Source organism: Lethenteron reissneri, chromosome 19, assembly GCF_015708825.2.
Source record: "Lethenteron reissneri isolate LAM-NWPU_2019-01 chromosome 19, ASM1570882v1, whole genome shotgun sequence".
In the NCBI taxonomy this organism is placed as follows: domain Eukaryota; kingdom Metazoa; phylum Chordata; class Hyperoartia; order Petromyzontiformes; family Petromyzontidae; genus Lethenteron; species Lethenteron reissneri.
This window is the reverse complement of record NC_083797.1, coordinates 13,269,462-13,285,949: the sequence shown is the minus strand read 5'-3', so window position 1 is coordinate 13,285,949 and position 16,488 is coordinate 13,269,462. Positions and strand designations below refer to the sequence as shown.

General features: G+C 44.5%; 1 protein-coding gene across 1 annotated transcript; it reads left to right on the top strand.

The window, feature by feature from the left end:
- Positions 1-11,345: 11,345 nt before the first annotated feature.
- LOC133344066 (chymotrypsin-like elastase family member 2A) lies at positions 11,346-15,796 on the top strand. The gene is made up of 8 exons (XM_061554009.1): positions 11,346-11,444; positions 12,017-12,111; positions 12,501-12,598; positions 12,901-13,029; positions 13,678-13,814; positions 14,136-14,278; positions 14,943-15,095; positions 15,647-15,796. Exons 1-8 carry the CDS (start codon positions 11,405-11,407, stop codon positions 15,749-15,751), a joined length of 900 nt encoding a protein of 299 aa, XP_061409993.1. The 5' UTR covers positions 11,346-11,404; the 3' UTR covers positions 15,752-15,796.
- Positions 15,797-16,488: the final 692 nt, after the last annotated feature.

Sequence of the window (16,488 nt, the reverse complement as noted above, 5' to 3'; positions counted from 1 at the left end):
TTAACGACACATTTATATTTACGCGATCTAAACCAATAAAACCACTGTTATGGAAAATATTGGTCGCCAAAGCCTACGTGTTAAAGATAATGTGTATACACCTGTAAAAGCAGCAGGCCAGGAATGCACACATTCGCTCAATAATGCACGAACAATGATAATAACGTGCAAAATTAGGATATTGGCTCCTGGATTAACAGAAGAATGTTGTCATATGATTACCCCATAAAAGGTAGTACAACATACTTCGGTGTGTTCATGCGTGAGACTCATGTACAGAGATAAACTAAGGCAACTGAAATATTCTCGGGATTCACTATCCATGCCTGAGTCACAAAGGCGGTGGGAGGAGAGCCTTGGGGAATAGCTGTTAAAATACGGCGCAAGCCGCAACCTTGTTGCCGCCAGAGGGCAGCACAGACAACCGGTTGTGGCGAAACAGCCACGCGGTTGCAATTTAAAGGCAAAAATACCCATCTAAATTAATATTTATTTTGTTTGGCTCAAATCGCGTGATCACATTGCTAATATGTACCTTACACCCTTCTTCACCCGAAACAATTCGAAAAATTTAAATCAGGTGAACAAACGCGCAGATGTTTATTACTGCAGCACACCGGTATGCCGAAGAGCAATGCACAACATTTAACAATTATATTCGACGTGTTCGCTGGTAATCACATCCAGCATCACCGGGTGATCATCAGCGTTGAACTCCTGCAGGAGATGATGATTGCCAGAGTGTAACTATTTGTTTCCAGCGTGCTTTAAAGTTTCTGTGGTGTTGCGATTTCTCGTCATTTGCAGGGTTGAACTATTAAAGTTTGTTTGGCCACGTTACCATGTATGGAGTTGGAAACGACGAGGAGTAATGCTGATAAGTTGACTCCTGAGAGCGAGATTCACACGTTGTGTAGGCACAGAATGGCCCGGCCGGATCACACGGAGCTTTGGTCGTACAGAATTTGTCAAAAGAGCGGTATTTGCATTCAAAGGTGCAGGAAATAAGATGAGTGCACAAATAACGAAGGAAGAATTAGACACAGGCACATGCCCTTTTCATTTGCTCAAGATGCACGCGATTTGACAGTTTGGCAAATGTCATGACATTCGCAAGATAGCACGTCATTCATTCATCATGCATAGTCAGCGAAGGACCGTTGTGCCAAACGTGTGACCTGTTGCGACAACATTCACATAAACTGCTCTTGCTAACACACACTGGCGTCTCAAGTGATTTGTTTGATCCACGTATCACGGGGGCAACCACGGGGGTGGCGCCATGCGTTTGAGGGTCGCAGTCCACTTCGAATGTCGATCGCCAACCGCCAACTTAAGTGCGCATTTTGCTGGAGATTGCGTGTTAAGACGGGGCGACGTGTCCAAAAAGTGACACCCGTCTCCATCGAACGAAGCTTTCGATCGATAGGAGACCAGTCGCAGATACAATGGTGACATTTCTGACAAAGCCGAACCATCGGGTGCCAAGAAGGCATCTTTGGCATCGCATACGGAAGGACTACAACCGATCCAAATCAGCTTGCACCTGCACAAAGAAAAAAAAGCGTATATTTAAGATCATGACAACATAAAGGCCACATTTAAAGCTAAATATAATTGTTGTTATGTAATATCCTTTGAATAAAAAACAATATATAGTTTTAAAAAGCAATTTTTTAAATTTTCTCTTGCAATTAATTTGAATGGTAATTCATTTAAAATATTCACAACTTTTCTTTATGATCTGCCCAAGTGTAAGTAACAATGGTATGGCTACATCTGCTCCCTCCTCTTAAATGAACATCTATCTGTTTACCATATTCAGACAGCGAAGACAACTCGGTGGCTACCAAGGTAACAATATTTCTAGTGCTCGTCTTTCAAATGAAAGCACATTGCATACAGAACACACAGTTCCTGACAGCAAGGCAGCGTGTGATTAATGGCGTTTGATACGCCAGGTAGACTCATTCAAATTAGATAGGCAAACGCAAATACACACTAGGACATACCAGTGTCTCACAGAAATGCTTCCTGCATGCAAACTATCCTTGGAAATAAAACAAATGTTCCTCCAGCCCTAGCAATGTCAACGGTTTATACACGGAATTTGAAGCAGTTGGTAATGTTTGCATCGCTCATATAGTTTCGGCTACGAATAATAAATAACTGAGATATGCGAGCAAACAAATTTGTATTCACTTTTATAATTTGATCATTTGCATGATACAGGTCAGTGAGTCTTATTATCTGAGTTTCCGAGTTGATGTGGCGGGTGGGGGAAGGGATACTATCATCCTCGTTTTTACCACTCACGTTATTTTATTTTATTTAACACAGGTAAAAGGATGCATTCATGCTTTTGGTCATCACTGCAGGGTCACCCATCCACACATAAATGCATCTGCTGGAATAGGTTGGATTTGGTTCTAGTTTGACATATTGTTAATGGATAATATAACCTATTGACACTCGGACAAACTCTATAGTCGAACCAGTCTTCTTGGTTCTTTCGGTAAAGTCACGTAGAAGGGAAGTAATAAAATAATACAATAAAACATAATAAAATAAAATAATTCTCACGACGTTTAGGCTAGGAGCCTATATATATAGGCTCCTAGCTTGGTAGTGTCTCATTCTTCACCTGAGGACGGCTGCTTGCGTTGTGGCCGAAACGTCGTGAGAATTATTTTATTTTATTATGTTTTATTTTTATTATTTTATTACTTCCCTTCTACGTAACTTTACCGAAAGAACCAAGAAGATGAATCCCTGCAGTCACGAAAGCTTTAAATCGAAAATTAAAGTCGAACCAGTCGTTAAGCTCATTAAGCCATGTCCACGAGAATTACATTTTGCAAGGGACTTATCGAAGCAGTAATGTTGATGAAATTAGCAATAAATTGTGTTAACTTTAAAGCTGCTTTATGTCATCCTTGTGCACGAGCCTTGAGTATTGGCAACAATAAACAATGCATAGAAGATGAATGCATAGATACCAAATGCAGAGCCGGACACGAATACTCATGGGGCTCTCAGAGTTTCAGTTTCTGAATTAAAAACTCCACAGATAACCATTTGTTGAGCGAACTGGCTGCGGGACCACCCACGCAGGAACCTTCATAGCGAGCGCTGTACACACATACAGCATTTGAGAGCACTTCATTGTTTAAAAAAGGTTAAAAACAAGTTTTTCAATGCACACACTTTTATTGGCACTAAAGTAAAAAAAAGATATATTTTTACCACGGAAATTAATACAATTTGACGTGCTAAATAAAAGTGGGTGGCTTGCATAAAGAAAATTATGGTAATCAACGTACATTATACATGCACCTAATCCATGCACATTGTTCTTGTATCTCCTTTCATTTGTGTACACTAAAATAGCAGTACCTGTCATTGTCTACTCACAGGTAATCCCCATTAACGTATGGTAACCTGAATAGGCATGCATGTAAACAATGTATTATACTGGTAGGAACCTCCTGGTTACACCAGCCCACAGGGGATTATTGTGTCCGTCCGTCGTGCATCCAAAAATGGGAGGGGTGGGGCTGGGTGGAGAGGGGAGGGTGGGGAGGGGCTAGGAGGGGAGGGTGGGGAGGGGCTGGGTGGGGAGGGGAGGGTGGGGAGGGGCTGGGCTGGGAGGGTGGGGCTGGGTGGGTGGTGGCTGGTGGGAGGAGTGGGGCTGGGTGGGGAGGGGCTGGTCACCCCGTGGTGCCCTTATAAAACTCAACGTTTAACCTACTCACGCCTGGCTTGTGCCCGCCCTCACAGTCGGCCATATTTGCGGAATACACCATGCCGCCGTTGACCCTGGCCATTGACCGAGCAACCCAACGTTCCTACCAACTCCCTCCGCAGGAAAGTGTTTTAATTATTCGTTTCCAAGCAGCACTAAGTGTATAGCTATCCGAACGGTTCAAAAACAGATTTCTCTCAATTTCGATAGATTATCCAATTAGTCTTAGCCAGTAGTAACTAATTTTGCACGTAACTTTAACAGTATCAAAATCAATTGAGTGTCCTTGTTGGCACGTGTGTTCTACCACTACCGACAGTTATATTTGGGAGTATTTAATATTCCTTTGCTGTTATTTTAGTCTCGTGGTGATCATTCGTCCTGTCTGCCCAACATAGCATTTTCCACAAGAGCAATTAATCCGATACATACCTTCTGTTGATAGCTTCGGTAATACAACTTTAGTACCAGATGTTAGTTTCTATATTTTACGTCCCATGTCAAATCTGACTTGTTTTTCCCAAAATCTGGCTAGTTTATGAGTTGGTGTATTTAATGTAGGTCAGTAATGTCTGTACAAACAATGATTATGATGTCCAAATCCTGTAGCTCGACTTTGGGTCATTGGGACAACTAGCGGGTGATATTATCCGCAGAAACTCATTGCGGCTGCTAATGGCTGAGTAGTGCTCTTCCTGCCATATTCCACAGAGTATTGCACTTCATGTAGTGACGCTTTTAGTAACTATTCGACTACAGTCCTTAAAACAGGAATTGTATTAACTAGTGACTGATGAGTGTTCAGTGAGTGGTAAGAGCAAGAGTTAGCAGCGTCAAGCAAGTGGCGAGTGTGAAGTGAATGATGTATGTCAGTTTTAGTGTGTCAGATGAGTTCCAGGTGAGTGGCGATTGTCTGGTAAGGTTCAGCTGAATAGTGATGGTCAGGCGTGTCGTGAGTGTTTAACAGTGTGGTGAATGTAAGTATTGGTTGAGCGAAGTGGCGGCTCCTGCAAAATCTCTCAGGGGGGGCAAATGTCTGGATGATTGATAAGGATAAGGTCCACCCATGCAATGGATAAATTAACAGCTTAAGCATGTAAAGGCAACTTCACTTCTTTAATATTAATGAAAAATAAAGTGACTCTTACAATACATCTTGTTTGTTTCTATACTCACTATTAAAACAAACCACTAGGTGGCGACAAATTATATTGTTGGATGAAACGTGCCTACGTATGATGACGTAAGCACGTATGATGACGTAAGCACGTTAGGGCGAGCCCTCCCGGAAGCCATAGAGAATGCATTGCAGCGCCCCCGTTAGAAAAAAAACATCTTTGAATGTAAGTCTATGGGGCCACTCGGGGCGATTCTCAGCTGGAGGGAAATCGCCCAAAAAGAGGCGGTACTCCACAGAACGTAGCATGACGCTGATTGGACTATATCCAGAGGCACAGTGACGGCTAGCGTGACTCTGTGGTTCAATGGCATTGGTGGTGTGTCGCCCAATCGCCCTAATGAAGAAACCGCCCCTGGTTGAGCGCAAGATGAGTGGTGAGTGGTGTTAGGTGTCTGGAGATACGTCCACTGGTCATTTAATAAAATCTGAATTTTCTTTTTCTTTTTTTTTCTTTTGCACTAATACAAAATACTGTATACACCATAAGACCAGAAATATATGGAGCTCACTGCAGTATGATGAATCCAGAAAACACATCAGATATATTAGTAATTTTAAAATACATTATCTTTACAATGATGTATCACCCTGAATCAATTCTCTTCCCACAATACACCATGATATCTCCTGACCCAATCCTAACTCCATTGATATTGGACTGTACATGTGCACCAACCAAACCATTTAAAGGTGGTCCAATGGTCCGGTGAGCTTGTAGCTCCGATTGTTGCTTGGGAATACATAATTTGTAAACTAAGTGGATAATGTAAAAATTTAGCATTTATATGCAATGTTGTTTAACAATGACTACACAAAGGTAGCGTATTTTAAATTGGTGTGTAAAGTGCAGTGTTATGGTGGCATTTCAAAGTAGCTAACTGTCTGATCTAAATGCTAAATTGTGTCAGCGTCAATAACATCGGTAACATGTCTGGCATGGCCATACAAACACACTGAATCGAGCCACACATTATATGCTCACAAGCCTAGTCCTACATTAAAACATGCAATACCCGTAACTAGAAACTGTAATTATAGTATTAGTGGTAGCATTGATGCAAAGAGCTTGAAGCTTTAAGTCTGCGGCTTCTTGAATGCAGCAATTGTGGCATTGACTCCGCTGCTGACGCTCTGCTCTCCCTCGGCGAGCTTCGGTGCTTCACGGTACATGTTCATCACCTGCGGGAGAAACGTGGAATGGGTGGTGTTAGAACGTTAGTGCCTACAGCTAACGAACATGATAGCATTCATACCTGATACCAGCCACACCGATTCTACATGCCACCCTTGCATTGTGATCGATAAAGATACATAGGTCATCACACTGAGCCATCGCTTCTTCTATTACAGTCAAAACCTGACCCATCTTGTGGTTTCATGTTTCCATTTGGTTGCTGACCACTGGGTTTCACTGTCAATGTCTGTCTTGGTAACACTCCCATTTCAATCCTACACATATGCCCCATCCATACAACCTTTCCCTGACTAAGTACGTGGTTGTAGGTTAAGTCACACATACATTGATATTTACAACAATATCAACATTGACAATTATGCTTCCATTTATAAGACCAATAACAAGAATCACATTAACAGTGACGTGTTGTTGAAAATAAATTTGACTGTACCATTTGTATGACAATTATAATGACATTGCTACAGTAATTGGATCAATATTGACTTTCACAGCGAGATCATGGTAAGAACGTTGACATTGACAGCCTCGGCACCCACAACGCTGATTCAGCTGTTGTGGGCTGATACGCGGGTAAAGACGGTGGGCTTGCGGATCGTGTTGCAGTCCAGAGATGAGACGTAGCTGGTAATTCCCTGCACCACCCAGGCATTGTCCCACCGCTGGCAGTTCAGTGGACCACCTCCATCACCCTGTGATGCATACAAGAGGATAGACATGCATCCACGTTAACTCTGGGTAAAGCAGAAATGGGATATGGTGGTAGGTGCTGGCAAGGGTAAGTACAGGAGCTTGGAGCTCTTGTATCGGTATCTGGATTAGACAATTTAGCAAGTGTGCTTTTGGACCGTATTGCTGTGTATTGCCCCGCACTCCTCTGGTAGCTAGGCAAACGTCGCAAGGAAACGTCCAAATATGACAAGTGGCAAATTAATACGCACTCTCTTGGCTCTGGCATTAATTTAATCAATGTTTGTATTTTTTCGTTTGTTCTTTATGGATTGAATTTAGTCATACATAAACGTATTCTCTGGAATTTTTGTCAAATCTTGGTGTCGGTGGATTTCATTTAGTCATTCTCTTAGTCTAGGTGACTAAAGCAGTCACACTATTTGTCCAGTCTGAGTTATTAATTATTGGGGTGGGATGTGCGCCGCCCCCCTCCGCTCCCCCAACATTATCAGGTCACTCTTTGGTTCTTTCGGTAAAGTCACGTATAAAGATAAAATAATAAATTAAATAATAGCATACGACGTTTCGATTGCATCACAGGCAATCATCATCAGGTATAAATGAAATAGCAACACAAATCTAACCAGAAAACTATAGACAGACATATAAGCAGACATATACCACCAAGATACATAGAGAAAGAGCAACACATAGGCACAAAGAAAGAGACAGTCTCTGTGACAAGGCCTTAAATAGAGAGAGGGGGCGGGGGCGGAGAGAGGGAGGGGGTTAGAGAAAAAAATAGCATGTCAATGGGTAGGACGACGGGTGATAAAGTAAGCAAGCTTGAAAATTAGAACGGGAGAGCGACACATTAAATTAAAAAAACCTAGCAAAATATCGAAATGTAATGTAATGCAACACAGTGAGTCAGTCAACACACAATTAACGCATAGCCTGGTCGATTACGTATTTCAAAGATTGCTAAGTTAGAATTTAAGTGTGAAAATTCCAAAGAGAGACAAAACACAAAACACGAGGAACGGAGACACACAGACAGAGCAGAACATAAGAACGACAAAAAACGAGTAGAGACAGAAAAATAACACTAAATACACAGGCAGAGAGAGAAAACAAAAAAACCCAGAGAGAGAGATAAAAAGATCAACTTAAAACTTCCCTGTTATAGAAGTGGTTCAATCTTCATTTTGGAGGTTTCGTGACTGCAGGAATTACTCTTTGTTTCTTTCGGTAAAGTCACGTTTTTTGTCGTTCTTATGTTCTGCTCTGTCTGTGTGTCTCCGTTCCTCGTGTTTTGTGTTTTGTCTCTCTTTGGAATTTTCACACTTAAATTCTAACTATCACGTATGCACCTTATGAAGCTAGACGTGCTAATCGTAGGTGCGGGGGAAGGACAACAAACACAAAAAGCAGTTCTATAGAAAAGAAGCCATTCTAAATAGACCGCAGCATGGAAAGATAAAAGGTAAAAACAACGAGCTTACCTTTACCCTACCTTAGCACAATACAATCACTCTACCCTTACCTTTTACCCTTTAGCAAGGTAAGGTAAAAGGTAAAAGTTCAAAAACAACGAGCCTACCTTTACCTTACCTTTTACCCTTACTCCATACAAATTACCCGATTACAGGGTAATTACTGGAGTACTACACATGACCATGACAAAGGTTTATAACAGGTAAATGCTAGGTAGAACGCTTTATTCATATAAAATACTCTCGAATCGGGCGTTGAGGCTGTCGACGACACCATCCTCCATAACTTCCTCGTCCCAGTCGTCTTGGTCGATGACGATCTCATCAACAACCTGATCAAGTTCATCATTGCCGTCGTCCTGGGATGAACGACGGGCAATAAGATCCTGCGCCGCTCCGGCCCAGTTAGACCTTCAGGCAGCTGGCTGCGATCCACGAGCACAAGCACATGGACTGGATGAAGAGCGTCGAGGACAGTGACTGGCAAACACATGTCAGCTCCCGCCCGGCTCTGCTATTCGTGCGTTCTCAGGGAGTTGTTGTCGCCGGCGCTCCAAAGTAGTCGCAGGCCATCTTGTAGTGGGCAGGGAGCAGCTCTTTGCGGGGAGACCACCGCTGCATTACGTCGATGAAGGCGCTGGCGGTCGTGACGCCCATGCTCATAAAACGATCAACTTCATCGCCGTCGTCTATGGAGCTGCCGACGTTGCTGAACAGGGTGCTGAACAGGGTGCTGAATAGGGTGCTGAACAGGGTGCTGAACAGGGTGCTGAATAGGGTGCTGAACAGTGACCCCTCTTCCATATGGGCAGCGTCTGCCGTCGGCGGGATCGTGAGCACGTCCGAGTAGCGATGCTGCAGGACAGAGCGGATCGTGGCCTTCAGTGTAGCCAACTCGTCTTGGGTCTGTTGTTTTCGGCAGCTGTGGATTAAAGTAGGATGCCACAATGGCGGGTTCCTGAACCAGGAAGTCGTGGTACCACACCAGCTCGGCCTTCATCCTGTCGTGGTCAAGGTCTCATCGATCGCTCTAAGAGCAGCTTCACCACGATCGCAATGACGGAGCAGGTGCTCCATCGCCAATGGCACGAGATCCAATGTCGACTTCCGGTCCGCTGCCAATGAGGCATGACTTTGCGCGGCATTCGCAGGAATGCTGTCACGCCCTCGATGTTTGCCCACTGCAGTTCAGAGAAAGCACTGACGCCGATCACATCCTGGAAGCGTGCCATAATAATGTCCAATGGGACACGCTTTTTGATGGCGTCGTCGCCCATGTCAAACGTCGAATTCCACCTGGTCGGCAAGTCCTGGTGAGTCGGCTCCTTGCTGTCGAGCTTGGCAATCTCGGCCTCACGGCGGTACGACTGCCGGACGACCTTGCTGCGCCTGATATAGTTCGGCGTTGGTCGACTTGATCAGTTTGAGAACTTGGACGATGCTGATCTGGACCGAATGATCCGCGCAGCGAATATGGTGGCAAGCCCGCAACTGCTCATATCCGGCATCCGCGTTGACCAGGGCAAACAACGTCTTGACAGCACTGATCGCATCGGAGCCATTGTCGCTGGTGACAGCGAGCAGCTTGGTCGAGACATTGTGGTCGAGACAATACAATAATAGAAATAAGTTACGAGAAAGCAGTCCCCCGCTCCTGTGCAAAATGTTGTGAACCAGGCAGCTCTTACTGAGCGTTCGCTCACCCGTGCGTGCGTGGTAGTGATATTGGTCATGGGGTGTGCACTGCATGCAGTGCTTCTCAACTTTTTGAATTCCAAGGCACCGCGCACGCTTTCGGGCTGGCTCGATCTTCGCGGTACACACGCAACTAAAACATCACGATGGGGCCCGGGTGGCTGGGTGGGAATTCCTCGACTGATCTTATCGAGAACAAGGAAATCAAATGGTGCTGAAATCTGTGACAAGAATTTTCCCAGCTGCATGAGTGCATTCGTGTCTGTGTGAATTTGTCCATATCTCTGCGGGTCTGTGTCTCTGTGTCTATATATTTCTGTGTATGTGTAGGAGTTTATCTGTGGCTGTGTCTCTTTGTGTCTCAGTATTTGTGTTTCTCCATATGTGTCTCTGTATTTGTATGCTTGGTGTGTTGAAAGAGCCAGAGAAAATCTGAAGAAATCTCCCCCCCCACGACGGCGTGTGGGAAAATGTACTTAATAGCCTCTATTGTGTGTGCACGCTATTATTCCTTACAGCTAATGAAATCGATAGCCAATTTGTTGTATTGATATCTCTTGGCCACTTTTGATCGTATCAGGTGTGGAAGTGTTTCAAATATCTACGTGATGCACCAACATTCCAGTTAACAAATGCCAGATCGTAGGCGTGTACCACTGCATCCAGATTGAAAGGCAAACAAAAAGATTAAACTGGTCCAGTGACTGTATACCCCAAACAAAACATTTAGGCGAATTAACTAATATTCCGTGTTGTCTTCATAATAACAACTACATTTTGTATAAATTTTAATAAAAAAACACGGCGATTACTCAATGTGTTTCTAATAACATAATGACCTAGCAAATTAAAAGCCAAGTTAAAGTGACTCCCTGTTCAAACAGTGTCAGTGTTCACCTCCGCTGGTGACCTTAAGCCAGTGGAAGATATACGCCATACCTACGGTGGGGGGCAGTATCCCTGTAAAACAGCCACAGTTATATTGCAACAAAGAGGTAGATACTTTACTCATTTTATCAACCAACTGGAGATAATAGGCCAAGTCAAATACCAACCAGGATGTGATCTTCTGTGTTTGCATAACGACAGAACGTTGGGCACACTCCTACGTTTCCAATGCACAGCTTTGTAAGCCCTCGAAAAATAAAACATGAATAGCCCACCACTTCCCACCTGCTGACACCCACCTGATAATAAAGATGCTGCAACGTCTTTATTTGGAATGAATCAAGTATTCATTTGCATATGAATGTGTCTGCGCGTTGGACTTCTCCATTCTGTTTGCCCTTGGACGTCCCACGTGGGCAGCAGATTCTGTATAAAAGCAAAGAGGTCCCAGCAGTGAGACACGGTAGTGGAGAGGATCCACTCGTGATTGAGAAGCCCCAAGTCTTCAAGAAGCTCAAAGTCATCGATCAATCATGCTCGCCTTTCTCGTCTGCGCTGCCCTGCTGGTTGCAGGTGAGTGCTGCTCTTGCTGTCATCTTGAGCTGCTGAGTGATTGCAATGGACGCATTTGATTAAGTGGAGCAACCGTTCTGGCTTCAGAAACTGGACTTAGTTCTATCGGAAGCTTCTGGTACGTGGATTAAAACATTTGAGATAATGCCGAACAGCACAACATAACATTAATCTCTCGGATAGTAAACAGAGATTCATATATATGTGTGTGCTTTTGTGCGGTAGGGCGAGCGGTAGGGTAGCGGTTAGCCTCCTGCGCTACGAACCTGGCGGCCCAAATTCGATTCCCGCTCTTGGCCAACACCAGTGACGATTATCTGAACCGGTTCTGGGCCTCCCCTAGGTCGACTCAGCCTCAAATGAGTACCTTGCCACTAGGGAAACAAAGGCGGCCGGGCGTGGTGTTGGCCACCCACCTCTTAATGTGTCGTGCAGGCCTTTATAGGGGCTCGCTAACAGAACTTGCTCCAACAATCTGTTCAGGCTATACGGGGGATTTTTGTCTTAGTGTGCTTTTGTATGTGTGCTATTAGTTTAGTGTACTATTGTGTGTGTGCTATTATTCCATATAGCTGAGGTGTCTGCTCAGAGCTGTGGGATCGCAGCGTATCCGCAGATCCGGGTGGTGAACGGCGTGGAGGCTCGCGCCAACTCCTGGCCTTGGCAGGTAACGGCAGAGGCTGAATAACAGCCATCACAGCCACACGCTGCATTGTCAGTCGATCATAGTGCAGCAGCATCCATTGTTGTACATGCCACGTGGAGGCCCCCATCCAGCAGTGGATTGACAAAAGCACAGTGGTTTACGTATTTCACTATGAACCAGGCTACATGAGTTACACTCCCAGCGACTGCTAACATCAGTGGCGATTAAATCCGAACCAGTCCCGAATTCCATCCTTTCATAACCAGCAATGACGAATATTGAGGCATGGTCATACCGACAGTGGATTGGCAAACAGGCTAAGATAGGACTTTATTACTAGATATATAATTTGTAATTAATTTTGGAAAAATGACAGTAACTACCACCACTTTGCTGTGTGTGCATTGCAGGCGCTCGTGCAGAGGTACTCTGGAGGAAGATGGGTCAACTACTGCGGAGGAACCCTCATTGATAGTCAATGGGTGCTCACCTCTGCGAGCTGCTTCACGTGAGTCACGGCACCAGTGGCGTCTCTATTGTGTGCAGGTGGTGCAACTGCACAGGGGCCCAGGTGTTGTACAGTATTTCCTGTACAACATTGCGGCCACCAAAGGTGGAGCAGTGGATCTTGGAGCAAAGAGGCAGCTTCTATAAATGACCTTTACACGATGCCGCAATGTGGCAGTGAAAATACCATGCTGTAACTCGCACTATTTATGTTTAGTAATTCTTCACTGCAATGTTTACAGGTGTAAGTGATTAAGACCGTCCGTCGCTCTGTTATCTCCCCACATCCACCACAACGTGCAGGAGTGGCTACAGCTACAGGGTGGTGCTGGGAAAGCACAGTGTGTCCACATCCGAGTTCGGGGAGGTCACCCCTCCATTGAGCCTGGCCGTCTGGCATAGCTACTGGAATCCCAGCATGCCGGCGAACGGGTGAGAACGCACATGGGCTACGTGACACCGTGGCATTTAGAGTTGCAATAGACAGACATACATACAATCAGACAGACATGCACATGATATATTCAGACGGACAAGAAATAGATCTAATATTTTTTACTCACAAAGTTATTAATTGACACTGCCTTGAAGTGCCAAAAAATCTAATTTTAATATAACTAGAATTTTGGCGACCTGTGGCCGCCTTATTCTAACTCCTGCCTACAAATGAAATCTAGACTCTATTTAATGTAGGGAGTATAGGCATATATGTCTACAAAATATGTCTTTTTTTTGGGGGGGGGGAGTGAAAATAATTGGGGGGGGTCGACAATTGTTGTAAACTTCTGGGGGGAGGGGGGGTTCACTTTCTCTATCTCTTTGATTCAGCCTCCTTCTGAAAGACTCTAATAATTTAGTTGACGGACAAACAAACGGACACATGGAACGCCGGGCTTTCATAATAGATATTTTAGGGAATGGTAATTTTTCAACTGTAGAATTTTATGATAGAAAGCAGTGATAATGACAAGGCGATTAGTTGTCTTGATTTGTACTCGTACGCGCTGAACCCCCATTGCTTGGTGTTATGTTCGGTGTTGAGCGTCGCATCACAGCTGCCCCTGCCTCAATCCCCCACAGGTACGACATCGCCATGTTCAAGATTGCGTCACCTGTGGCTCTCTCCAGCAAGGTGCGCCTCGCCTGCCTGCCCAGCCCCAACCAGATACTGTCCAACAACTACCCGTGCTACGCCACGGGCTGGGGATCCCTCGACAGTGAGTACCGTTCACTCAGTGTCCATTCAGCGCAACGTGACAATTTCCCCTGCAGATTAACGAGATGAAGATGGCTGTCACAAGTCACATTCTAGGGTTGACTCAGCCCTTAATATTTTTGGGGTTGAAAAAAGGAACGCAACTCTGCATAGTCAGGAGTGGGAAAAAGCCTGCCAGTAGGGTGGCGGTGTTGCTATGTGGCCTTTCCCTTCTGAGCATAAAGACAGCGACGGTTCGCTTGGGGAGCGCCTGTTAACGCCACCTAACTCAGATGTTTTCACCAACGCTCTCCATCTTCACATTGTCTGTGCATGTGAGCAGCCAGCGGCCCCTTCCCCAGCGCGTTGCAGCAGGCCAGCCTGCCCGTGGTGGACTACGCGACGTGCAGCCAGCCCAGCTGGTGGGGGAGCAGCCTGAGGAGCAGCGTGATCTGCGCGGGGGGCAGCACCCGCTCTGCGTGCTATGTGCGTATGGAGTTGAACGCGAGCCAACCCGCGTCAATTCCTTAACCAAAATTACTGATGAGAATAGTTGTCAACAAAATGTTTCCTTTAAATCTTAATTTAGTCAACAGTGAGTGGACAACAATCACCAAGCATGGTGATGACTTTGACCACTAATATCACTGACTGGCTCACCTGTCAATGTTGGGGGAGCGAAAGGGGCGCACATTCACCTCAACAAATAATAACTCGGGTCGACAAATAGTGTGACTGTTTTAATTGCCTCGAATAACAGAATGACTAAATTAAATCCACGGACACTAAGAATGTATTAAAATCCCCACAGACTAAGTTAATGCATGACTGTATTAACACAAATCAAATGTTGACTTGTCATATTTGGTAGCCAGACACTGCCACGTGTATCTAGCTGCCAGAGTCGTATGGGGCAAGACACAGAAAGGCGTTTTGGGCAATGGGAGGGATCAGGCTTCGGGGTTGTGCGATATAACTCTGTTATTTAGCAACACGGTCCGAAAGCACACTTGCAAAGTTTGATCATCCAGACACCGATACATGAGCTCCAATCTCCTGTACTGAACCTTGCCAGCACCCACCACCATATCCCGTTGCTGCTTTACCCAGTTAACGGAGATGCATGTCTATCCTCTTGTATGCATCACAGGGTGATGGAGGTGGCCCACTGAACTGCCAGCGGTGGGACAATGCTTGGGTGGTGCAGGGAATCACCAGCTACATATCATCTCTGGGTTGCAACACGATCCGCAAGCCCACCGTGTTCACCCGTGTGTCAGCCTACACGAGCTGGATCAGCGCTGTGAGTGCCGATGATGTCAATGTCAAATTGTCAATGTTATTTCCATGATCTTGCTGTCAATGTCAATATTGATGCTATTAATGTAGCGATGTCATTGTCATTATCATGCAAATGGTAGTCAAAATCATTGTTAATACCACGTCACTGTCAAGGTCGTTATTGTTATTGGTCTCATGAATGTGAATATTATTGTCAATTTTGATATTGTAAATATCAATGTAGGTGTCACCTACAAACTTTTAATTTATCAGGAAAACGTTATACGGATGGGGCATATGTGGAGGATTGAAATGGACATGTTACCAAGACAAGCATTGACAGTGGAATCCAGTGGTCAAAAACTAAAGGGAAACATTAAAACCACAAGATGAGTCAGGTGTTGAGTGCAAATAGAAGCCATGGCACAGTGTGATGACCTTTTAATCGATCATAAAGCAAAGGTGGCATGAGTAATCAGTGTGGCTAGTTTCGTCCAAGGTATGATTGCCATCATGTTCGTTATCTGTAGGTACTGACTTTCAAACACCACCCATTTTCCGTTTCTCCCGCAGGTTATGAGCGTGTACCGTGAAGCCCCGAAGCTCGCGGAGGGAGAGCAGAGCATCAACAGTGGAGTCAATGCCACAATTGCCGCATTCAAGAAGCCACAGGCTTAAAGCTTCACGCTCTTTACATCAATGCTACCACTAACCCTAGAATTACATTTTCTTGTTACTGGTATTCCTTGTTGCAATGTGAGACCGAGCATGTGAGCACAGAATGGGTGGTTCGATTAACTGAGTTTGTTTGGCCATACTAGACATGTTACCAGTGTTAATGATAACATAATTTGGCACTTAGATCAGATGTTGAACAGTTCGTTATTTTGAAAAAAAATGTGGCAATACCAACATGAAAAATTTACATCCAGTACTGAATATACATCTTTTAAATTGAACGTCCACCATAACACTGTCCTTCCCATACCAAGTTAAAATCTTCTATTTTTGTATAGACACTGTTAAAAACATATTGCATATACAATACCATTCGACTGATTATAAATGCTAAATTTGAACAAGCCACTAAATTCGCAAAGTATGTATTCCCAAGCAACAGTTCGTGCTGCAAGCTCACCGGACCATTGGGCCACCTTTAAATGTCTTGTTTGCTTCACTTGTACAGTCCCTACATATCCAGTGTATTGAATCACTTGAAATGAATGTCATTTAAGTTTCAATATATAGGTCAAGGTCAGGTAGTATGTGCAATTTCTTACAATATCGATTGAGTCAGGATTGGATCATATCATGGTGTATTGTAGGAAGAAAGTTGATTGAGGGTCATACAGCATTATAAAGAGAATGTCTTTTTAAATGATTAATGTTTTGTTAATTTGTCATACTGCAGTGAG